This window comes from Papio anubis, chromosome 9 (assembly GCF_008728515.1).
Source record: "Papio anubis isolate 15944 chromosome 9, Panubis1.0, whole genome shotgun sequence".
Taxonomy (NCBI): Eukaryota; Metazoa; Chordata; class Mammalia; order Primates; family Cercopithecidae; genus Papio; species Papio anubis.
Genome location: NC_044984.1, coordinates 9,678,287 through 9,704,533, shown reverse-complemented (window position 1 = coordinate 9,704,533; position 26,247 = coordinate 9,678,287). Strand labels below are relative to the sequence as shown.

The 26,247-nt window shown below is 35.5% G+C and overlaps 1 protein-coding gene across 5 annotated transcripts in view; it reads right to left on the bottom strand.

The window, feature by feature from the left end:
- The window catches only part of LOC101000295 (ovostatin), a 161,157-nt gene that overhangs the window by 24,576 nt on the left and 110,334 nt on the right, over positions 1 to 26,247 (bottom strand). For all 5 annotated transcript variants that reach the window (XR_004175992.1, XM_021922010.2, XM_021922008.2 and 2 more), the window contains 16 exons: positions 24,863 to 25,021; positions 23,404 to 23,634; positions 19,530 to 19,590; positions 18,641 to 18,786; positions 18,149 to 18,298; positions 17,274 to 17,444; positions 16,253 to 16,349; positions 12,038 to 12,134; positions 10,579 to 10,807; positions 8,592 to 8,718; positions 8,110 to 8,228; positions 7,545 to 7,596; positions 6,281 to 6,364; positions 3,171 to 3,347; positions 2,894 to 2,975; positions 82 to 238 (listed from right to left, as the gene is read on the bottom strand). Coding sequence is in view for 4 of the 5 variants with exons in the window: in XM_021922010.2 (XP_021777702.1) it covers positions 82 to 238; positions 2,894 to 2,975; positions 3,171 to 3,347; positions 6,281 to 6,364; positions 7,545 to 7,596; positions 8,110 to 8,228; positions 8,592 to 8,718; positions 10,579 to 10,807; positions 12,038 to 12,134; positions 16,253 to 16,349; positions 17,274 to 17,444; positions 18,149 to 18,298; positions 18,641 to 18,786; positions 19,530 to 19,590; positions 23,404 to 23,634; positions 24,863 to 25,021 (2,139 nt within the window). In the remaining variant the exon portion in view is untranslated. The remainder of the gene's footprint in view (positions 1 to 81; positions 239 to 2,893; positions 2,976 to 3,170; positions 3,348 to 6,280; positions 6,365 to 7,544; positions 7,597 to 8,109; positions 8,229 to 8,591; positions 8,719 to 10,578; positions 10,808 to 12,037; positions 12,135 to 16,252; positions 16,350 to 17,273; positions 17,445 to 18,148; positions 18,299 to 18,640; positions 18,787 to 19,529; positions 19,591 to 23,403; positions 23,635 to 24,862; positions 25,022 to 26,247) is intronic.

Sequence of the window (26,247 nt, the reverse complement as noted above, 5' to 3'; positions counted from 1 at the left end):
AATTTCTTCAGTGTACTTTGGGATTCACTAAACAATTATAATGAAAGAATAGAAAACTGTAAGGTAGAATCTCATCAGTACCTTCAAAGCATTGTTGAAGACTTTGCCAAAATTTAGGAAGCAGCCATCTGGTTTCTGAATATTTAAGAGCCAAATAAGCGTTTGGGATTGAACTTTGTCATCGATATAAATGTAACGTTTAGCCTGTGCAAATGACTTGTAAACAAATGCAGTGAGCCTGGAAAAAAAAGATATACAGTGCATATTATAATAACCATTGAGAGGCAGGTGAATTCTCATTAAAATATGTGACTTGCTTCTGGCCAGGCATGGTGGCTCACGCTTGTAATCCCAGCACTTTGGGAGGCCGAGGCGGGTGGATCACAAGGTCAGGAGTTCGAGACCAGGTTGGCCAATATGGTGAAACCCCCTCTCCACTAAAAGTATGAAAATTAGCCGGGTGTGGTCGTGGGCACCTGTAGTTTCAGTTACTTGGGAGGCTGAGGCAGGAGAGTCGCTTGAACCTGGGAGGCAGAGGTTGCAGTAAGCCGAAATCATACCACTGCATTCCAGCCTGGGCAACAGAGCGAGACTCCATCTCAAAAAAAAAAAAAAAAAAAAAGAAAAAGAAAGAAAGAAAAAAAGTGTAACTTGCTTCAATTATGTTTTTAGTTTCACATCCTGAAAATTTCTTTCTCAAATTCTAGCCGAACGTGTCCACCCACCCATCTCTTTGGCTTAAGGGATGATTTAAGTTATTCTAATGACATGGCAAAGTTATTACAAATAATGTTAGGTTTCAAGAAAGGAAGACTAACCTCTCATACAGGATAATCTCAATTATGTTTATAAAGCATAGGAGAAAAAGGCTGAAGGAAAATATTGCCAAAACATTAATGGAGATTATTTATGAGTTGCTCAGATAAGAATAATATTTTTATTAATTTGCATATTACTGATTTGCTTAATTTGCATATTACTGATTTGGTAATAATTTATATGTTGCTGGTTAATAACTTAAATCAAGTCTCCATCCATTTGACTTAAATCCTTTCTCTTCCTCCTTCTCTGAATTTATCATTCATGCCCTCAATGAAGAGTCACCTTCTCTGTAACATCTTCCCAGATTCTTTTATCTCTACCCGAAGCAAAACTAGAATTCCTGCACTTGTCCCCTCTTAACACCTAAGAGCTTATTGGGAAATTATAGGATGTTGTAACTAGAAAAATATCTTAAGAGGACAAGATGAGGCATGTGTGCTTTATTATCATTTCATGATAACCTGAGGTCTACAGGGTTTAAATGGCTCATCCAAAACGAGCTGTAGTTTATACTTAGTTAACTTCTCCCTTGTAGACTGGCATTCCTAACAGGTAAACACGGTCGGATTCATCCATGTGTTGGATTGCATTTAGTCCAAACACGTCATCACACAATTGCTGGAAAAGTTGGCATGCCTATATACTTCCATAGGATCATGTGCATATTTTTATTACAGCTTTTATCACGTTGTGTTTTAATTTTTTTTCTTAGTTGCCTTTTCCCACTATACTCCACACTTCTCAGAGTCAAGGGTCATGTACTATCAAGAGGCAAAATAATGTAGTGAGTGAAGGTTCACATTCTGGAACAGACATTCAAGTTCTGCCACAATATTGGCAATATGAACTTGCACAAATTATTTAACGTCTCGGTGGGTTGTGGGTAGAATTGTGTTGCCTCCTCATTCAAATTCAAATGTTGAAGCCCTACACCTCAGTATCGGAGAATTTGACTTGTTTTTAAAGATAGGGTCTTCAAAGAGGTAAGTTAAAATGATGTCATTTGAGTAGACTCTAATCCAATACGACAATATGACTGGTGTCCTCATAAGAAGAGGAAATTTGGACACAGATATGCACTGAGATAAGACCATGAGAAGACAGGGAGAAGACAGCCATGTCCAAGCCCAGAAGACAGGTTCAAAAAAATGTCAACGTTATTAACACCTGAGTCATGGACTTCTAGTTTCTGGAATCATAAGAAGACAAATTTCTGTTGTTTACGCCATCGTCTGTGGTGCTTTTTTATGGTACCTAGCAAAATAATACATTGTGTTTCTGTTTCTTTATATGTAAAATGGGTGTCATGATGCTATCTGCCTCACTGGGTAATTATGGAGATTTACTACCCTCAATTAGAAAAGAAACAATAATGATTATTATAGCGAGCATCTGTCTTTTTGTACCTCAAGGATGTATTACTGTTCCCAGAACATAGCAGCTAGGGGTGAATATGTATTTGTAAATAAAAGTTAATAATGTAGGGAATAAATTTTAAAATTTAACTTGCATCTCATTAATCACCCTGTCTTTTAGGCTTACAGTAATAATGCAATCTTTGCTTAAATTATTTTGGTTTTAGTCCTTATTGCCCCATTTGTCGCAACCAGGATTCTGCTCCAATATAGGTTTTTAAAGTCTCATTAGGAGGATTCATAATTACACAGCACAATTTCTGAGTGGCACTATCAGTTATCATAAACTATCTTGAGACTATCTTTAGGTTAGGTTGGGATATTATTGTTTCAATGGAATAATTTGCTTCTATAATAAATGTAGTTTCATACCTTTTATCCTGCTCTATTGAGTTACTTTGTCTAGTAATTTGCTTATGTATCATGTATAATTGTTTTGTAAGTAAAAGATAGAAATACCATAAGTCTTTAACCCAAGAGCCCAGGAATCCTATTAAAAGAACGTGTATGTGTGTGTGGAAGTTTGTATATTTATAGTTTGTGGGGGAAGATCCATAGTTTTTATAAAATTCTCAAAAATCACTTGAAAAAAATAAGTAGATTAGAAGTAATTAGAAACATCTAGTTAAACTGATGTAAATAACAAAACTTCAAACCATGTGTGTCCATGTTCATCTTTATGTCCAAAGGTACTATATGATCCATCGAAGTGTTTATAAGACAGCTGCCTCTGATAACCTGAAACAAGAAGAGATATTATTTTTCAAATTAAAATGGATGATCCAGAAGAAAAGCTAGATAAGTTGAATATTTGTGTTAGTTATAAATGGATGTATACATACAGACAAATACATTCACGTACTTAACAAGCAAAATAGCCGGGATTCAGGGATTTAACTGAGAGGAGCAAAATAAGGCTTCCAAATGCTTTACCTGTGGTCAGGTATCCAATAATCTTGGATTTGATCTCTTCGGTCAGTTGTTGAGTCTGACTCAGATAGTCCAAGATGTAAATATTGGGAGTGAATAGGGCCATATTCTGCTCTCCACAACCAAAAGGCAGGTGAAGAAGATTCTGTAAGTTTTGCATGGCAGAACCGAGAATGTCTCCTGAAAAATCAATCAAGTCAATACGAAGGACTTTATAAAAATCGATAAGATGAAGAATATTAGTTTGTATTCAACATCTCTATGTCATAGATACCGGAAATAATTATTTTAACTATTATCTGGATCTTATTTTCTCTTCTATTTGTTGGACCCACACTATAGAATCAGCAAGACAACTCAGGGCCTTGTTTTCAGAACCATGGTGGAGATATGTTATCCAAAGCAGCACAGCCAAGAGCAGAAGAACCCAAAAGTTTGTGGGAATCAAAATTTCTGGAGAGCTCCCAGGGTGAAGTAGAAAACTCCAGGTCAATCATCATTTCAAAAACAACAGGATTTGGGCCCAAAATAAATCTTTGTAAAATGCTTGCCATTTATCAGATGCTGTTCTGAACACTCTGCTCATGCTCATTCATTCAATGCTTATAATAATAACACAAATGGGTATTATTTTCTTCATTTATAATGAAATTGAGGCACAGAGAGGCTGAAAATTTTCCCAGCATCATCCGGAAAAGACACAGCGGAGTCAGGAATTCAGCACACAAAATAGTGCTTCAGAGTGCCTGGACTTGGACACTTCCCTACACACTTTCTACCAATACCTAATAGTTGTGTAGCATTTACTACATGTCTCGAGATGTCTAAGCATCTTAACTCATTTAATTTTTGTAACAATCCTGTGAAATAAGTAATACTATTATCTTTAGGTAAGGGATGAAGAAATGAGACACAGAGAGGTTCAGCAATTTTCCCAAGGTGACACAGCAAGTGGTAAAAATGGGATTCAAACCCAAGGCAGCCTTCTGGGAAAGTCAGTTCTCTTATCCACTGTGCTTTGCCACTGTAAAGAACTTCTACAGTCCGAAGACTGAAATCATATCAGGTATCTTTTTGAATCACAAGGGTATGAAACTAGAAATAAATAACAGGACAAAAATTCACAAATATGTAGAAATTGAACACATGCCTGAATACCCACTGGGTCAAGGAAGAAATCAAAAGGGAAATAAAAAAATACCTTGAGACAAAAGAAAATGGAAACACAACATACTAAATCTTATGGGATACAGCAGAAGCAGTTTGGAGAGGTAAATGTATATTCATGAACTGCTATATCATAAAAGAAGAAAGATCTCAAATAAATGATCTAATGTTACATTTTAAGGAACCAGAAAAAGAACAAACTAAGCCCAAAGGTAGCAAAAGAAAGGGAATAACAAAGATTAGAACAGGAATAAATGAAGTAGAGACTAGAAAAACAATCAATGAAACTAGTTTGTTGAAAACATAAATGAAATCGACAAACCATTACCTAAGATAAAAAGAGTGAAGACTCAAATAAACAGGACCATAAATGAAGGATGAGATATTAGAACTTATACCACAGGGATACAAAGGATCATATAAAACTACTATGAAGCATTATATGCCAGTAAACTGATAATCTAGAAGTAAATACATTCATGCACACATATAACCTGCTAAGACTGAATCGTAAATAAACAGACAATCTGAGAAGACTAATAGTGAGTAAGGAGATTTAATCAATATCACAGGTCTCCCATCAAATAAAAGTCCCAGACTGGATGGCTTCCCTGATGAATTCTCCCAAATATTTAAAGAACTAACATCAGTTCTTACCAGACGCTTCCAAGAAATCAAAGTGGAAGTAATACTTCCAAATTCATGTTACAAGTCTAGTATTACCCTGATACCAAAGCCAGACAAGGACATTACAAGAAAAGAAAACTACAGACCAAGATCCCTGATGCATATAAACCCCAAAAATCCTCAACAAAATACTAACTAGCTAATTGAATTCAATGGCTCACTAAATAGATGGAAACTGAGCCATTTGCTATTAAGAGAGCCTAAAAATAAGAAGGGTTTAGAATGATGGTGCTGGATATAATGGTGTAGCGTCTGTGACTTGTATTTGTTGGATATCATTTTGGTAATGAGACTTATTTGCTCAAAGCCAAAAGCTCAAGTAAGTGCAGGTCGTCTTTGGTTTTGATACTGGAAGATGTTCTGGATATAAGCTGAGTGTTCTTCCCCTCCCTGTTAGTATTTTTCTGGTCTATACTTCTTCTACTGCAACAATGCAAGATACAACCATAATGCCACATAGAGTGCAGAATTCCTTCTATTGTACAGTATTCTTTAGATATTCCTCTTAAATCTTTAATCTGGGCAGTGTATAGGTGATGACTAGAAGGTAGGGGCTAAACAGTCCAGAATTGTTTTTTGAAAAGATAGAAATAAATCATGGAGGTAACTATCTTTGAAATCTGGAATGAGCAAGAAAGCAATTTGCCCTTTTTAACATGGGAACAATGACAGGAATATATTCTATTTAATTTTGGCATACATTTTATGTTTCTATATCTAAATACGTCTTACAGTTATTCTTATTACCCTTAAGCTTTTCCAGTTGTTGGCGCGTTACTGGGGTTCTAGGTTTATAGGGCCTGTAAGTTACGAGTAGGACGCTTTGCCCAGCTTTGGTCATTGTCCCACAGGGACCACTGCCTTTGTGTGGAATGCTGTTTGCTCCTACCTGAGTGTTGTAACTTCAGGGCAAAAGAAGTGAAATATCGATGTTAACCAGTTCAGCACACTGTACTCTAAAAATCACTGGTTTGTGAGAAAATATAAAGTTTTTCCTTACTGAGGTAGCCTTAAATGAGACATGAGCCATAAATGCTAATGACGGGAGTAAATTTTTATGTGTCAGATGAAATGGCCTTTAAGAAAGGAAAGTGAGTGTGTCATATATAACAACTTAGTCATATATACCAACCTCAATTATAAAATTCTTAGGCTAGAAATGCAGTCTAAAACAGATGACAAAATAGAACCATGGCAGAAATAGGTATAATTTTTCTCTTCTTTCCAAGCCTATGTATTATAGTGCTTTGCAGACTTACCAAGGACAGACCAATAAGCTCTAGGTGAATCTTTTACAAGATTATCTGGTAAAGTTAGCACTACTGGTTGAGATACTGTGGATCCTAGGAAACAGTAAAGTGAAATTATTAATTCAGATCTCTCATTTATTTTAAAAACCATGATTTTGACTTTGAATATAAGTTATCTTCTTGATTGTTAAATCACTTAATGTCTACTTATTGACAATTCCCAACTCTGAAATAATCAGAAAAAAGGTCAAAGAGATTCCTATAATTATAACTAATCATATTCACATAAACTCTTCACAATCAGTTACAATTTAACATATAATGAAACCTTAACTTTGGTGAGTACATTCCAATTTACTTTTGCACCTATGATTTAATTGGATTTTCACAAAACAACTTATAGGATGAATAGACTAGATGTTTTTCCTGCCTTGGTATAGAAGAGTATACTTAGGCCAAAAGAAAATAAATTTGGAACATCTCCTAATTGTAAGTGATAAAACACTGAATCTGAACCCACGCTTTCTGAATTGGGTTGAACATAATTTTCATACTGGTATTAAAATACTCCACTACCTGTGTATGCTCCTTAAGGTGACAAAATATTGGAATATAAAATGAGATCTCTGGCTACTATTAACTCCAGGGGCCTCTAATATTTCTAACATTCAAACAAACAAATAAATGGTGGCAAAAGCAAAATAAATTAGATAATAGAAAGAAATCCAGTTGCAGTCTGGTACTATTTATAGGGCAATTAATTGTTGCAGTGTTGGAAACAAATATTTTTAAGCAATAGATGTGAGACAAAGCCCAGATAGGTAATGGACTTCAGAAGATGTGGTAATCAGAAAAAAAGACTTGTCAGAATTTGGTTCAGAGGTGGGAGGATAAAATAAATGACATACATTAGGTAGAAGAAATTCTTCTCTGGTTGAGTGCTTTGGACAGAACTTTTAGAGTCATAGTTACTATTTTTAATGACAAAATTAAGGCTTAGATGGGTAGAAATTAAATGGTAGAGATAAGGGTTAAAGTCACGGATACTTGAATTTCTGAACTAGGGAACAGTCAACAAGGAAGAACTAAAAGTTTAAAATTTGCTTTGGCTTGTGAAATTATTAAGTTTTATTACTTGAACGTAATTTAATCTTTCCCAGCAGCCATGTTCTGAGAAGATAAATAATAAAACCCTTCATTCTAAAACAAAGACAAACAAAAGTTTCATTCAATATTGCCATGTCAGCAAAAACATGTAAAGATATCTACTTGCCATTTGTACAAATAAGTGAGCCCTGTGTCATCTCCTTTTCAATACCTTCAGGCTAATTGTTGGAAGAAAAAAAGAAAGTAGTCATGATTAATTTCATAATCAACAATATTCTGAATATTCAGTTTATTCATAAATTAATAATGCCTAAATAGAACAAATCACCTTCAAAATTTATTCCAGATAGTGCATCTATGAATTATTAAGCCCAAGATAATGCAGAGATGACCCATTTGATTTTGCATGCTATACAATAAGCTGTGTTACCAAAATGAAAATCAAGGATTTTCATAAAGATCCTTCAAGCTCCAAAATTCTTTCCCTCTATTGCAAGACTATTATACAGTTGACTTTAAATATTCTTTGCATAAGTGGATGAGATGTGTACCTCTGGCCTTCTTTTCCAAATATTTGATTGAAATACTGTGTTTTATCTTTGGATAAGTGGTTCACTCCTCTTTCCATGGGTTCTGAAAGCTATACTTTATGCTTCTTAATGGAGATAAATCTTTGAAATACACACAGATTGTTTTCCTCAAGGCCCAAAAGTTTTACTTCGAAGTCATACCTCTACCAGCAAGGGTTTGATCAGTGTATCCCTCCAGCCAATGTCTGGAGCTGTAGATGACCCATTCCCGCAGCCACTATTTTGCAGGGTTTCAGCAGTGACAGTGAGGTTGACTGTACCTTAAGTGGCATAAAATGTAAATGGCAGTTATTTGAATGAAGATATAAGGAGGTAGAAATCATTTTGAACTCTATGTTGAGGTAAATTGTTAAAATAATTGAAATTTGACAGGGGAGAGAATAAAATATGACCTGGAAAATAAACACTCTTGAAGTCAAGACTTGATTCCAACTCCCCACCCCTGTCCTCAGGCATATTGGTCTTGGGTTGTGAAAGAGAATACCATCATAAGGAATGGAAGAATGGATAAGCGGTGGTGGTAAGTAATGGGTAAATTGCCTATCATAGACAAAGAGTCTAACATGAGCTCTTAGGGGGATTTACAAAGGGATGTGAAAACATATAATAACTGTAAATCTTACCCAGTGTTTGGGGGGTAACCAGCCAAGTAAAGGATTTTTTCTCATTGCCACATATACAAATATTTTCATGTTCAGTTGAGAGAAGTCTGGCTTGGTAAACACTAGATGCTTTCAGTACAGTATTAACCTGTGAGGGCCCGATAAGGAGAGAGAGAGAAAAAGTATTTAATCTTTTCCATACATAAACATAGCATAGTCATACAGGTCTGAGAAGTTAGAAAGGAAGTTCCCCACCTTTCATATTTTCTGCTGTGGAAAGAATGGTTTCCAAACCATGAGACCTTCAAAGTCTTACAACAGAGTTATAATTTGACCTTTGGCACTTAGTGACTAATTACTCTGAAAAACCAGTATTTAGGTCTTATATAATAATGCATTACTTCATAGAACTGCAGCGGAATAAGCAGATGTTTTGGCCAATTTGGGTTGACCAAGTTATCATAAGCTCTTGGGAGCCTGTTTTCTTTTTCTTTTCTGTAAATTGAGGACATTGTCATCTACAGTTCACAGCCATGTGTGCTATGGCAAATAGCAGATACAAAGCATCTAGAAGACTGTATCGCAACTCGGGCTCATGAATAAAAACTTTACTAACAAGGAAGCAAAACCAAACTTTCCTGAAAATGAAAAAAATGTACTTTTATTTTTTCCTAAAAAATAGCTTCCTAATAAACTGAATAGTTCAACTTGCTTGATTTTTTTTTTTAAGTAAACAGTATCACTTAAAGTAAAATCTGTTGATTAGGTTTGTTACCTGGCACTTTGGACATGTCATTTTGTCACTACTCTCTACTGATGTTCACCAAATAATTGGATGTCAGTAAAAGGTTGGGTTTGGGGATCATACCATATTGCAAACCATTGAAAGAGATGAGGTAATGCAAAAAACAAAGGCCACATTATTATTATAGATCTAGTTGAAGTTTTTTATTTTGGTAAAAGTTAAAGAGATGGGAAACAAATGTGAATGCCTATTATTTGCAGTGTATTGTGTAAGGCTTGTGGTTTACATTATCTCATTCAATTCTCTTAAGGACCCAGCCAAGTATGTATTACTAAAAGCATTTTACACCAGATACACTGAGGCTGATGGAGATCAGTACCTTGTTCAAAGCAACAGAACTAGACAGTGTAAAAACCAAGATATAAACCCACATAGAAATGGTGTGTGTGTTTTTTCTATTGTGAAATTGCTGGGGTTTTTTTCCATAGCTATTGGTCAGCTCTCAAGAGCCTATGAAACTCCTAAGCTGTCGTGTATTTTGCATATCCTCATGTATCCCAAAGGTAAACAAATTTAAAATCTAATTTGAGAACATTCAGCGTAATTATTCACAAGGCTTCAAAAGGGTCTTATACATAAAATTATTGAATACGTTGAAGAATCAAAAGTTCTAGGGATCTCTTCAATCATTTCCACCCACCCTCCCCTCACATACAATAATAAAAAGTAGCTTACACCATAGAGCTTAAGTTCTTTTATGTTCAGCCAGTCACCTAGATATAATAATTTATACATCTGGCTGGGCGCAGTGGCTCAAGCCTGTAATCCCGGCACTTTGGGAGGCCGAGACGGGCAGATCACGAGGTCAGGAGATCGAGACCATCCTGGCGAACACGGTGAAACCCCGTCTCTACTAAAAAAATACAAAAAACTAGCCGGGCGAGGTGGCGGGCGCCTGTAATCCCAGCTACTCGGGAGGCTGAGGCAGGAGAATGGTGTAAACCCGGGGGGCGGAGCTTGCAGTGAGCTGAGATCCGACCACTGCACTCCAGCCTGGGTGACAGAGCGAGACTCCGTCCCCCCCGCAAAAAATAATTTATACATCTAAGTCACACATTGAGTGGTTGGTAGAGCTTGTTAATGTTTTTTAAAAACTTAGGAAGGAAAGACAAGTTCTTACCAAGTTCTGATCATCAGGCAACTGATATTTGAAGATAATTTACATAGGGAAGAACTTGCTATTTTACTAAGAAGAGCTGGTACCTGAATACAGCTCTTCAGATAGTTGAAGACATTGGCCTTCAGAGTGAATGCTTCTCCTCGAACCACCGAATAGGGCAGAGTGAGATCCACAAAGAAGGGCTGAAAAGCTGTCATGGAGACAGTTGGGGAGAGGCCAAATCCAGCTTTGTCATTCATGCAGAATCCACTGGCCTTCCATTGTGTAATTGTATCCGGAACAGTAAGCCTAAGGTTGGCTGCACCTGAGGAGCTAATAAAAGAGATAGCATACAGATTCAGAGAGAAGCTGTCACCATGTAACACATGTATAATTGGATCATTCCACTTCCTTGGAGCTCTACGTTTCCTCCTTTGATGGTTCAATGGTCTGCTAAACTACAGTAAGGCAAATTCTCTTTTTTTTTTTAATCCCATTCTTCCTCTGTTTTGCTCCATATCATACCTTATCTGTAAAGAAGCTTAACATTAAGCTTTTGTGTCCAGTGCATTAGCTTTCCTTACCTTTGAGTCATCTTTGACTCTACTGTTTCTTAATTGTGAGATCTCATCTTTTAATTCTATTTTAAATTTTATGATACTATGTATTTTCTTATAAACCCTGAACAATTATGAACCATTAAAATACTCGACATGGGCATTAATCTTTTACTTTCTTATAAAACACTGAGAAAGATACTTTCATCTCTGTGCATTTCTGTCTTTTGTTATCAGTAGACACTATGAGTGGTCTTTAACACCAAAATATTTGGAAATGTTTGAGTGAGTAGGAGACATGAATTAATGACTCATTTAATTTACTCAGAATATCTAAATTGGCAATTTGTTTAATTTTAGTTTACTTATAAGTCGTTGCTATCACATTCATCCAACTTTACTGATAAGTATAAAACATGAGCCATATAATACAGTTTTTAAGTTTAAAGTGTGCACATTAGCCTTATACTTGAAATTTTTGTGGCACCTACTTAGAAATTTATTTTTTTCCAACTTCCTTTCCTCCTCTTCTTCCTCCCCTTTATTATTTCCTTTTTTCTTCCTCTTTTACATTTTCTTTTCTCCTCTTTCTCCTTTCTCCCTTACCTCCATATGTATTTGTTGAGTATTATGTTCATCATGTAATACAACAAAAATTTCAGCGTGCTTTATAGTCTCCCGTACAACTTTCCTTCCAACAACATCCAAGTTCTTATTTAAAAAAGTGATAAAACATAAGGTAAGAAACATAATAAATAGAGTAAGAGTAAGAAACATAAAACATACAGTAAGAAAAAGAAATAAGGAAAAAATAAAAGGAGAAAGTGAAAGGAAGAAAAAAGAGAAGTTAGAATCCTATCACAGTCTCTGCAGAATTTTTGACACACTCTTAGTTTTCAGTCTTGGGGACATATTTATTTCCATAAGGCTGGCAAATATGAATGTTGTCTTTCATTCAGATAAAAAGAAAAATTAAATGAAGAAAAACGCAATTAAAAATACTCACTCAGTTGTAATAAGATTCCAAACCCAAGTTTCAGGAAATGATTTTCTCAGAGTTTCACCATGAAATTTACTCTTGAGGTCTGAACCTGCATAAGCCTCTGAATGAATATAAAGAAATATCTATAAGAATGTTATCACCACAAAAAAAGATAAGTATTTGAACTAATGGCAATGCTAACTAATGATGTGATCATTTCACAGTACTTAAATGTATTGAAACATCACAGTATACCTCATAAATATATACAGTTATCTATCAATTAAAACTAAAATAAAACTTTAAAATAAAAATAAAAAAGTAGGGGGGCTGGGCGCGGTGGCTCAAGCCTGTAATCCCAGCACTTTGGGAGGCCGAGACGGGCGGATCACGAGGTCAGGAGAGCAAGACCATCCTGGCTAACACGGTGAAACCCTGTCTCTACTAAAAAATACAAAAAACTAGCCAGGCGAGGTGGCGGGCGCCTGTAGTGCCAGCTATTCGGGAGGCTGAGGCAGGAGAATGGCCTAAACCCGGGAGGCGGAGCTTGCAGTGAGCTGAGATCTGGCCACTGCACTCCAGCCTGGGTGACAGAGCGAGATTCCGTCTCAAAAAAATAAAAAATAAAAAATTAAAAAAAAAATAAAAAAGTAAAATTTTATCTGAAGAAAGGCAAAGCAACATAAAAATAATTAGTTATTTCATATCTAAAAAGTCAGATTTAACTTCTTAGCATTATGTTTTGAGGACAAGATTTAGTAATAATAGTAGCCATCATTTATTGAATTACTGCTATTTCTCAGTCATGATCGAAAATGCCTTTTACATATATAAACTCATTCAATCTTCATAATAAACTTCGACAAAACTTTGTCTATTTAGGCATGTCTTATGTTTGGTGAATAATATATGAATATTTCACAGATGTTTATTAAAAATTGATATTATAAATTATTCATCCCTGAAATAATCTATCAGTGATATTTTGTTATATTGTACCTAAAAATACATTACATGAGTAATATGAAAATACACTGTCCTATAAAATAATTAAAAGATTAAAAATAGGCCAGGTGCGGTGGCTCACGCCTGTAATCTCAGCACTTTGGGAGGCCGAGGCGGGCGGATCACGAGGTCAGGAGATTGAGACCATCCTGGCTAACACAGTGAAACCCCATCTCTACTAAAAATACAAAAAATTAGCCGGGCGTGGTGGCGGGTGCCTGTAGTCCCAGCTACTGGGGAGGCTGAGGCAGGAGAATGGCATGAACCCGGAAGCAGAGCTTGCAGTGAGCCGAGATTGCACCACTGCACTCCAGCCTGGGCGACAGAGCAAGACTCTGTCTTAAAAAAATAAGTAAATAAATAAGTAAAATAAAATAAAATAAACTTTCTCTTTGACCTCTACCACTAATTCCCACTTCATCTGACTATCTTAATAACACGATGTTCATTTTAAATTATTTTTCTTATTATTCAGTTTCCTGTTTAGCCTCCTATGTAAATTCCTTGGGTTACTGTTTGTGTACCATCTTTCATAGTCTTTCAAAGTATAAATATTGCTTAGAGATCTATGAGACTTCAATGTGAAAACTTACTCAATAGGAGGTTGCACAGGTAAACTTCAAATTGCAACAGCTTTATGATTCTTTATTTCCAGTTTTGGCTGTGGGCCTGCAGCCATTCCACAATTCCAGCCCCCATGCATGTGTAGAGGTATAATGGTATATTTCTGGTCACAATCACAATTGGGCTGCATAGTTTCAGCACTTAATATTGGCCTATTGGATTTGTTCAGGACTACTGCAAATCAGTGCTAGCTAAAGCTATTAGTTGTTTGCTGGTTTTAGGAATAACCTTGTATACAGACTATGACCTGTGTTGATTTATTTTTCCTAATTTTCACCTATCTTTATATTTATCAATAAACAAATGTCTAATACACATTATATATTACTTATTTAAAATATATTATATAAAATATTTTATATAATAAAATATATAACATATACAAATATAAAATATATAATAAAACATATTTTATATAATACATAATATATAAAAATTTAATATATTATATATACAAATATATAATACATACAATATACAAATATTTAAATATTATTTGCTGCCCTCTTCCTGAAGCATCCCTTCCCTCCATTTTCTAGCACTCTAATGTATTTTGTACATATCCTGGATCTGTACAAATTTTTCATCAATATGTAATTTTGCTTAGTATGTTTATTTTAAACTCATGTAAATACTTTTATAATTTAGATATTACTACGTTTCTTACTTTTCCCACTTCAAACTTCATTCTTAAAATTTGCTTATGTTATTTCTTAGCGCTTCCCTATATTCCATAGCCTGTATTTACCACGTATTACTTAATCCATCCCTTTAGTTATGGTCACCTAGGTTGTCTCCATTCCGTGCTAGTACAACCAACAATGCACCAAATATTACATAGTGTGCATCTCCTCGTATGGACTTGAGTTGTAGGCCTTGCTGTTTATGCCAAGAAGTTTAATTGCTATGTCTGAATGTTTATGCCAAGAAGTTTAATTGCTGTGTTTGAAGGTGCATGCCTGTTAATTTGAGTACTACGAGACCCCACATGATGTCTGTACCACTTTATAATCCCACCAATAGTACATACAGCGCTCGCATTTGTCTTGTTTGAATAACAATTACCATTTGAATTTTCTTTCTTTTCACCATTGGCAGATGTGTTAACTGGCTTCTTGATGTTCATTTAATTTTTTTTTCTGATTATTAGTGAAGTTAAATATTTCTCCATATCATTCTTATCTATTTGGTTCCCCTTTTTTGTATCATGTCTTTATTTTTTTGCCTATTTTTAAATATTACTGGACTTTTCTGCACAGTCTTTGATCAGGTTTCTGATTGAAGGTCACTTCTTCATAGAGGTTTTCTCTGACTATCTTATTTAAAATAGCATCCTGATGTTCTGCTCTTTTCCTTTAACTTGTTCTATTTTCCATACAGTAGTTCTTTGAGAGATAGTAACTCACAATAGAGAAACATGGACTTTGGGATCAGAACGTCTGGATTATAATCCCATCTCTGTTATTTAGCATCTGTTACACTGAACAATTTCTTTAACCCACCTAAGCTTCATTTTTCTCAATGATAAATTGCAGATAATAGCTTCTAATCTATAGACTGTGATGAATACATGGATTGACATTTGTAAAATGCCTAGATGTAGCAACAATTCAGGAAAGATTAACTATCAGAGCACTTATTACCATCTGAAATTATGCCATTGATATAGTTTGAATATTTGTCCCCTCAAATCTCATGTTGAAATGGTATCCCCAACGTCGGAGGTGGGGCCTGACAGGAAGTGTTTGGGTCATGGGGGCAGATCCTACATTGCTTGGTGCTGTTCTTGCAATGGTGAGTGGCTTCTTGTGAGATCTGATTGTTGAAAAGGGTGTGACACCTCTCCTCTTCTTGCCCCCATCCTGGCCACAGGAGACATTTGCTCCCCCTTGTCTTTCACCGTGACTGTACATTTTCTGAGGCTTGCCCAGAAACCGAGCAGATACCAGCACCATGTTCCCTGTACAGCCTGCAAAGCCATGAGCCAATTAAACCTATTTTCTTTATTTCTTTCTTGTTTTTGAAATGGAGTTTTGCTTTTGTTACCCAAGCTGGAGTGCAATGGCACAATCTCAGCTCACTGCAACCTCTGCCTCCTGGGTTCAAGCAATTCTCCTGCCTCAGCCTCCCAAGTAGCTGGGATTACAGGCGCACACCACCACTCCTGGCTAATTTTTTGTATCTTTAGTAGAAATGGGGTTTCACCATGTTAGCCAGGGTGGTCTCAAACTCTGGACCGCAGGTGATCTGCCTGCCTCAGCCTCCCAAAGTGCTGGGATTACAGGTGTGAGCCACTGCATCTGGCCCCTATTTTCTTTATAAATTATCCAGCCTCAAGAATTTCTTTATAGCAACACAAGAAATATACAAATGACAATATGTAGTCATTTGTACATTGTCTGCATCCCAAATTCAATGTAAATTTCATGAGTATAAAGATTTACTTGCATTATTCTCACTGTATTTCTAACTTCCGATATGATAGACCCATTAAATGAATTAAAAGACAAAGCAAAAGAAAATAATCACCTCCCCTCTTTTCCCAATCAGTTTAAAAGCATTAAGAGATTATAACCTGCCACCTGTCCTTCACATTATACTGTGACTTACCTAAGGATACGTAATCAGTATAGTCAAGATGGTTAGAGTCCTTGCACAATACTGGTTTCCGGAGGTGAGAGTTGGTAAAAATCTTTAATCCCATTGCCTTTTAAGATAAAATCAATTTTAGGTCACATAACAGCCTAGACTAGCAGTTTGAACTGGTTTTTTGTTCTACGTATATTTTCAATTTCCACTTATTTCTTTCTCCATCTCTAATTGTCATATATTTAGAGATACTTCGCTGACATTTCCTAAATTTCATGTCTTTGAGTTCCTTAGTTTCTCTAATTCTAATGGCTTTTGCTCTGTTTTCCTAATCAAGAGTTGTTGATGAAAACCTTTAAATAAGAGAAGACAAAAAAAGACATCTCATATCTTACCCCACTATACTTTCACTGCTTTGAATTTGGCATTTTTATTGAACTAGGGACAGGATGTCACTTATATACACTTTAATTATAGTAGAATACTTTGAAATAGTAGAAATTGAATTTGTGGGTAGATGTAGGAGCAAAATGGGGATTTATATTAGACACCAGTATATAATGTGCATAACATTATGTCAGGAAAGCTGATAATTCCCTCACATATTAGTTCTTTTTCTAATATTATAATATTATTATTTATTTAAAATATAGTTTTATAGTGAAGTTACAATAAGCTTATGATAACTTTACCTTATTATAACATATTATAACCTTATAACTTTATAATAATTTTTAAATAAAATTATATTAATACAACTTTAAAAAATATATTGACTTCATAATAATTTATTATAACTATATAAAATAACCATTATAACTTTATAATATAACTATTATATAATTATAACCATAATATAATAATAACTTTATCAGGTCTTTTTGCCATTATAACATTCTTTGAGATATTGTTTCTCAGACATTAGTACTAATTGTAAATTTGTACTCTAAGAATTCTGAGATTAAAAACCCACGCCATGAATATTTCCATTTATTTACATATTGTCACGTATATTCACCGTTTTAAGACATAGTTGTCTTACCTTCACAAGGTCATAGGCATCTTTTCCAAAGTCAGCCCATGCAGGTGTATAATAAATTCCATTGTAAAGGATATGTTCATCTTTAAGACATGGCACTTTAAGGCCATCTTCTAAGTTAAGTCCTCTGAAATAATAGCCATGTAGTTCCCTGGAATATAGCTGACTATACACCTAGATGGTAGAAGAAAATAAACTGTATTTTTTTATAGAAAACAATTCATTTTTCCCCACAAGCAGTATATAAATAACCTATATAATCCTATGAATATCCTATGTATATATCATCAGACCTATACCAAATACACACATATTGAGAAAGTATAGGATCTTAGATCTGTCAAAACTTTGAAATACTATTTAATCAGTTAAATAATTGCTGGCTAAATCACATTAAAACTAACAAAAAGTACACAGATTTTAATACATTCCAGATAAAGGCACCGCTCAATACTCTTTGAGGACTCATTCAAGGACATTGTTAGAGAACATTCTTGGTTAATTTACTAAATCTCCCCGAGCCTAAGATTAGACATTAATCAAAATGGGAATACTGCATTAGTGCTATAGGGTTGATTAATATGAGAATAAAATTAAATAACAGATTATGGGAATACTCAGTAGAGCACGTGTCAAATAGTAGACATTTAGCAACTGTTATTTATTTTGTAAAGTGCTGCTCACTTTTTCCGTAAGAGAATTAGTATAATTGGAGTAGAATCATTTTACATGATTTCTAACCTCAAATATTTTTTATTCCTGGAACTCTGGGCAATTTCTTTCTCCTCTAGTTTATTTAAGGTAACCTGTTTTTATCCAAAGGTAAATACATGAAACTATACCGTTGGTGGTGAACAAAGGTGGTTTTAATTACTCACACTTTGTGCTGACAGCTGACCATAACTCCTTAGCAGCAGTACACTCTGGTCTACAGCCCAAAGAGCACAAAGAGAGTTTGAAGCAGCCGAGACTTGAAGATTGACATTGGATCCTGGTAAACTTTTTTCTTTAGAAAAATTTAAGTTGACCTGAAAACGAAAATAAACAAAAGGGCAAAAGGAAGGCAAGCCATATGAGAAGAATCATCTTTTAGACTATTCTTCACTTTTTTAAAAACACACATAAGTTAAAAGGGCTTTCTGTGCTTTACCCACCTAATAATATCCATAATTTAGAAAAACAGGAACAACATCCACAGTGAATGTTATAATCCTGCTACTCTTCAATCATCCAACATATTAACTTCTCCATAACTTTCTTTTATTTTTCATTTTGCAAGTCTATGAAAAATTGGGAGTTTAAACCCAACACTCTCTTAAGTTCTCCTTGCTTTTCCCCAAAATTAAAAAAGAATAATTTTCGTCACCCACCTGATGTTTGAAGCATTTCTCAATTTGGAACTGGGTGCTGTCAGTGACCATTTCTCCTCCAGGATGCAAGCTATAGACAAGCATATCTACTGAGGGCGCTAACTCAGGGCTAACGTCTATAGAAATGGAAAATATGCCCTTCCTCCCTGTGAAAAGAAAATTTTAAACCGAAAAAGTGCTTTGGTGAGATAGTTAACTGTCATCTTGCAGAAATCCTCCACTGAATTTCTAGCCATCCTACCCACTGCCAAAGAGACTGCCCCGACCCACCAAATTTAATTTATAAAGCATTTCTAGGAGGGGTTCACAGCCTATTCCATAAATTATAAAAGAAAGAAATAGTTGAACATTTCTTATTACCTTTCAAACTTCAGTCTACTTTTGTTTCTTTTAAAAAATCCCTTCTTGTTTGAATGTAAAAATACTTACCTGTCTTTCTTGAAAGAGAAAGGGAAGGACCAATGACCCTTTTGCATTATAGTAGTGTTTGGAATATAATTAACAATATAGTTTGGAATATAATTAACAATATATTAATAGTTAATTAATATAATTATATATTAATTATATATTGATATATAATAATATAATTATATTAATATAAATTATATTAATTATATTTATAAATATTTATATAAATATATAAATATATAATTAATATAATTATACATAATTAATATAATTAATTAACGATTAATTAAGTAATTATTTTTCATTTGGCATTGTGCCTATTTACATGTCTTTATATGGTCCCCAAGGGTAGTTTGGGGGGCAGTAAATAAACAGTCCTAAAATGCGAGGACTGTGACTTTTAAAGAAAAATGTAAAATATATCCCAGTTAAAGCATTCTATTTGTATTAAATTATATGCTAAAATTAGAGGCCTCACCATTTTCATTGATCTCAATTTTCTGTTGCCCATGAAGAACAATTACACCTTTTGAAATCACCTAGGAAAATGAAAATATAATGATAAAGTTTAGAGAACAGAAACGAAATTTCATTTAATTATAAACGAATGTGATTTACCTCCTTTTCTTGTCTGAGCAATACTATTGACATGTTTACTAGTAAACTCAGGTTACCAGTAAGCAAGCATATGACTCTAATAGCTATATTCAAGAGAATTTAGGAGTCACAGATAAACTTGCTATAAAGCAATTTAATGTTCCACATTCCAAAACCGTTTTCTAAGACCAATGAAACAACTTTTTATTCATATTTGTAAATGCTGACTTACATCTAAATTTATTTACTTTAGTGAAACAAAGTTATACAAAGCATTAAGAGTCTCCCAGTGCTTTGTTTGGTTTTCTGAAAGGTGTGTTTGATATGCAAGGTATAAGCAAGGCCTGTTCATCCATCTCCACCCAAAATTTAAAGCAAAGAAAATAAAGTAGCAAGCTGGGGGTGCTCCAGAAAAACGCTTCTCTCACTTCACCTTTATCAGCAACTGTGTGCAAATTTGCATCAGCAGACTTTCATTATGATCTCTAAAGTGCAAAGGCTGGAGACTTGAAATCTAGTACAAATTCCTTGAATTTTTAAATTACAATTTTAGAATATTATTTTAAAAGAGGCTGAGACTTGCAGATAATTTAAAGCTTCCATAAGATCTTGCAGCTTGAAATTGCTGGAGTTGGTACTCCTAGTCCGTTTACTATTTCACTGAATATTAAAATTGCTTTAAATCTCTGAAGTGCCAAGTTTGGGTGATTAGTTCATAAAAAAAGAACTGAGCCTCAACTAGCTGGAAGATATTGTTTTGGGAAATAGAACATTTGCAAAAAGGCATAAAGCTGAAAGTTTAATGAGCCTGGGAGGTCTTAGCACTGTTGACTATATTAACTCATTGACTTCTCAAAACAGAAAGACAGCTGTTGTAACAGATGAGTAAACTGAAGGGGCACACAGAGGCACTGATATTTGTCAGGCCATACAATTAAGAAAAAAGCTTAAAAGCCTGAGTATCAAATTAATTATTGAAAGCCTAACAATCAAATTAATTCAGCCTCTATCCATTCATTCTAAAATATTATATTGGGGGTTTTCTCTGTGATGTACACCCTGCTAGGCAGAATTAAAGTCCACCCAGCCTATTGTGAAAGAATATGTAGGAGAAGACTTGAATCATCTAGGAGATTAGACAGTTTCATTTAAGCCAGGAGATGCATGCTGAGGAGGAATCAGCTCGGAAAATGAGGTGCAGGCAGGTTGGGAGCTGTGGTAGCAAATGGGAACAAAGATTGTTATGGGCAGAAGGAAAAACCTGTGGGAGGCTTCTGAGCCAGAAAAGCACATGGCTTGTCCAAGAAAATGAAAGCACTCTGTGTCTGCAATGAAGAAGGCCAAAGTGTAGAAAGATGCAAAATGAAGCTGGTGAGCTTCACAGGTGCAGACCAGATACAGTCTTGCAGGCAAAAGAAAGGAGTCTGGTATTTGTTTTAATAGAAATAGGAAGTCATTAACTGTATTTGATTAGGAGAGTGAAATAATCCTAATTGCTTTTGAAAAAAACCACTCTAGATTTCCAGACGGAGGGAGGAAGGTACGAGGGAGCGAGGAAGAAAATGGCTGTTAGGAGACTCATTTAAAATGGAAATGAAGTCAAGTAATTGTAAAGGCCTTATCAGATCAGAGAGGGGCAAACCTAAGCTATTTCAAGAGGGAAGCTGATAACAAGTAAATCAATTCACACCACAGACCTGCAAAATGGCTCAGCTCTGGACTGATCTGCAAAATGGCTCAGCTCTGCATTGGGAAATATTGGACATTAAGACGAGCAGAGGTGTGGCCAGAAAAGAAGGCGGCAAAAGTCAGGGGCATGTGGGCGTGTCTTTATAAAAACTAGTTAAGAGGTTTAGCTTCTCACTCCAAGGATGCTTGGTATTTCCCACACCCCAGTATGGCAATATTATTGTTGACATGTTTTGTACCGGTTGGTAAAGAGCCACTTCCCTGAGCTCCCCAGAGTCCCCTCCTTGCTTCCCTAGAACCTCTCCTCCACAACCAGCTCCTCCCACTCCCACCACTTTGCCCCCAGTCTAAATGAGCCATGCTTGGCTTAGCCAAGGGCTCCAGTGGAATTTGGACTCATACCTTTTCTGATGGTTTGGTGTCCATACCTTGCTGGTTTGAAATATTTTAATGTTTGTGGAAATGATGAAGGAAAGAAAAATGCGAGAGATAATATAACGAAAAAGTGATAGAAATTGGTGATGCAGTAAATAGCATGAAAAAAAGAAGTATCAAAAGGTTATTCCAGAATTCTAAGTTTGAAAAGTGTGAGACATCATGTGGTACTACTTTCACTCTTCATGTAGATAGCCTCAAACACCTTTAGTTCTCAGAATAATACACTTCAGACATCTTTGACCTCTTATATTATTTCCTAAAATAAACTTAAATGTGTTTCTCATATCCTCTCATCATCCAGAAAACTCCTATTCATCCTACAAAACCCTACTTAGGCATATTCTCTTTATGTATTTTTCCTTAAAAATATGTATAGACATATAAATGTAAACATATAGGTATATATCTTTTTCCTAAATTAGTGGTTGTCAAATTTTAATGTGCTTCAGAATCACCTGGAGAACAAGATTTCTAACTTATTCCCAGAATTTTTTTTTCTTTTCTTTTTTGTTTTGGAGATGGAGTCTTGCTCTGTCACCCAGGCTGGAGTGCAGTGGCACGATCTTGGCTCACTGCAAGCTCCGCCTCCCGGGTTCACGCCATTCTCCTGCCTCAGCCTCAGGAGTAGCTGGGACTACAGGTGCCCACCACCACGCCCGGCTAATTTCTTTTTGTATTTTTAGTAGAGACGGGGTTTCACCATGTTAGCCAAGGTGGTCTCGATTTCCTGACCTCGGGATCCATCCGCCTGGGCCTCCCAAAGTGTTGGGATTACAGGCGTGAGCCACCGTGCCCAGCCACTTGAATTCCCAGAATTTCTAACTTATTCCCAGGTGATGCTGATACTGCTACTCTAGGAAATATACTCTAGTAATCACTGTTCTAAACTCTAGCTAGAGTTAATCATTCATTTTTCTGTAACACCTTAGTGGCCATACATGTTTCATTTGTTACACTTATGTAATTCTAATTTATGTTTTGTCCCCAGTTATACTTTTTCTATTTTTTCTATTGTTACAATTGCTAATACAATACCTGGAATATGAAAACGATTCAGTAAGTGTTGGCCGATTGAGTTAATTCATGTTTCATTAATTTTATATCATCTTCATAAATCTCAGTGAAGTATCATGCATCCATTTAGACAGTGTAAAATATTCCATAATAGCAATATATTAAAATCAAACTAATATTTAATATCTTTTGTGTGCCAGAAGTTGGGCAAAGGGTTTATATGTATTATTAAATACTTATCTTGATGATTAGACAATATATTACAAAATTAGACAATATATTACAAAAAATTAACATTCTCTAGAGGTTTAAGTGACTTTCAAAAAGTAACACAAAGCTAGTGCATATCAGAACTAAGATTTGATCCCAGCTACGTCCAAATAGAAATGGGTAACTCTGAAGAAAGGGCCTGAGAATGACAGAGTGCATACGGGTTGTGGTGGCATGGCCTTTTCCCTCCTTTCTTAAAAAGAGATACCAGTTATATAAGTTTTATCATTTATGTTTACTTTGAGCTTCCTCGTGGCATATAGGTACAGGGATTTCATTAGGTTCAAAAAAGTTTTAAAGAAAAAAAACAAATTTGGTTGTGGAAGAATATTTTCAGTTCATACCAAATAATTGAAGTTTGCTGTGTAGGTTTTGTCTTCAAAGTCTTCCATATTGAGAATGTAGTGCACTAGCACCCTCTTCTGCTGGTTGCATCTCAGTTCTTCCATCTCTTGGACAATCTTTAGGAAGCTGTTAGTCTTGGAGTAAAATCGGTATGCAAAGTACTCGGGCTGAGGGTATTGAGGCAACACCCAGCCATGAGCCTCGCAATTTTCATTGGCCTTATAGGCTGCCTAGACAAAAAAAATCAAATTTATGGGTATTTTAGGATAAAGAGAAAGGATGAGTGAAAGAATATTTGATAAGATGGTTTATCGTCATGCTGCTTTATCTCTACAAGAACATCTTACAGCCATTCTACATTAAGTCTAAGCCAATTCCCCATTTTCTGGTTATACTCTAGAGCGATCACTATGGTTTCTACAACTTAGTCTATTCAAGTCCTAATTAAATAATATTACATTAAATATTTTACTGTATTCTTTACTATAATTATACTTTTGCTAGAATGTAAATTGCTATGTCTCCCTCACTATAATATGAAGAACCTGTGAGTGCAAAAGTTTACCTTGCTACTGATAACATAATATGAAGTTTTGCTGAAAGATGGGAAAGTTTTTTTGGGTTTTTTTTTTTTTTTTTTGAGACGGAGTCTCGCTCTGTCGCCCAGGCTGGAGTGCAGTGGCGCGATCTCGGCTCACTGCAAGCTCCGCCTCCCGGGTTCACGCCATTCTCCTGCCTCAGCCTCCCGAGTAGCTGGGACTACAGGTGCCCGACACCACGCCCGGCTAATTTTTTGTATCTTTAGTAGAGACGGGGTTTCACCGTGTTAGCCAGGATGGTCTCAATCTCCTGACCCCGTGATCAGCCCGCCTGAGCCTCCAAAAGTGCTGGGATTACAGGCGTGAGCCACCACGCCCGGACCGGAAAGTTTTTATGAAATACAGCAAGGAGTTTACTCTGACCATAGTAATTTACCATTCTCAACACAAAAAGTCTGAGGAGTCCTTTAAAAATATCTAAGAAAGATTGATATATAATTATTACAGATAGTAGTTTACTTCTCTCTCGAATATATCCAGAGAAATTCTTTACATTATTCCAAGGTAATACATTACAGGACTTCTCAAGTATTTCCTTCTATAAAAACACAATTCTCTTTCTATTTCCGTAATAAAAGTGAAGCGTTGCTTATTTTCAGCTAATTCTCCTTTATACAATTTAATATGTATGCTATCCGTCCTTTTCCCAGGACTCTTAAAATAATTTTTAATCTGCTTTTCATAGGGTCTATATTCTTAATATTTAACCATTTTTCGGTACTGTAGATTCATACCAAGATGTATCTTTTCATTTCTGTTCCATAAATATAATCTCGCATAGACCTAAACCTTAGCAAGCCAGTGCAGTGTTTTTGTTTGCTTGTTTGTTTTTGTTTTACTTGCCTTCGGTTTAACTTACTTTCAAAGTGATGTTTGGGTATGTAAACGTAGATGTGTCCAAGAAAAACTGAGCGATGCCATTTACATCTGTGGTGTAGTTGCCCACAAATTTGTCCTTCAGATGCAACTGGACAACTTCATTTGGGATTGGAGAGTTGTCTGGATTAAGCAATTTAATCTGTACAGGAGGAAGAAAATACATTTCTGAAGCATGTAGTAAATTTGGGAATCCATGTTGACGGCATTTGCCAAGGTTCTATCATGGGGACCCCCGCTCTCCTTGGTGTGTATGCACTTCCTGGGAGGCTTCATCTACTCCTGTTGAGTGTATGACATGCACCATTAATACACGAAAGAGCCTAAATTCTGTTTCTCCTGCTCACAAAGATCTCTGAAAACTCAGGCCCATATCATTAACTACCCTGAATATTTTTTATAATAAAAATGCTACAGAGACCCTCAAATTGGAATGATTTATTACTGTGCCCACACTTCCCTTTTTTCTCTTTCTCTTATTTATCTCAGTGAATACCTCAACCATTCACTTAGTTACTAAAGTCAAATATCTAGAGACATCCTAGACTTATTTTCTTTTTCCTATAATTTTCAATTATTGATAAATATTTTCAATTGTATCTTTTTAACATTTTCTGTTTCCAACTGATCACATTCGTTCCTGTTGCTATTCCTTATATCAATTTCTTATCTTTTATCCCTCATACATCTTCTATTTTTTCTATCTAGTCTCTCTCTCCTGTATTGCTTTTGCTTGTTCTTTCTCTATACTGGCATCAAACCAAATTTTCTAAAATGCAAAATTTAGCATCATCTTCCCTAAAACATTGTAGTGACTGCTCTGATCAGCCATGGTTATTCACTAGAAATCTCTTTCTAATTCTCTTACTAGTACAGGCAATGATTGCTTTAAAAAGTCCCTTCTGAAATTGTATTATATATAGTAGATACAATGCCTGCATCAGTATCTATGCCAGTTTGAAGCCTTTAAAGGCAACCTTCTTAGCAACATCTAAGGCCACAATAGCCAGACAAAAACTGTCTGAGACATCCTTTTTTTAGCTCAGTCAGTTTCTGCAAAACCACTTCTGCTTCGAGCCTTTCATCTTATTTCTGCCACTTATCATTTTCCTGCTGGTCCAAGCAAACACAATCCTTTTTTCTTGCTCAGCATCTGTAGACCGATGCCTCATTTGCACCATCTACACAGATTTTGAATGTAGTTTCATCTCATAGCTTGATCTTGTAAGAAAAATTAACTTGTCTCAGCAATCCATAGGCCACAGACACATGACACCTTGCCTTTAGGATCACACAGAGTTTCGCTCTAATTTTAGTACACCTAGACTAGAAAGATCCTTTGAGTCCCTTCTCGTCACAGGAAGATGA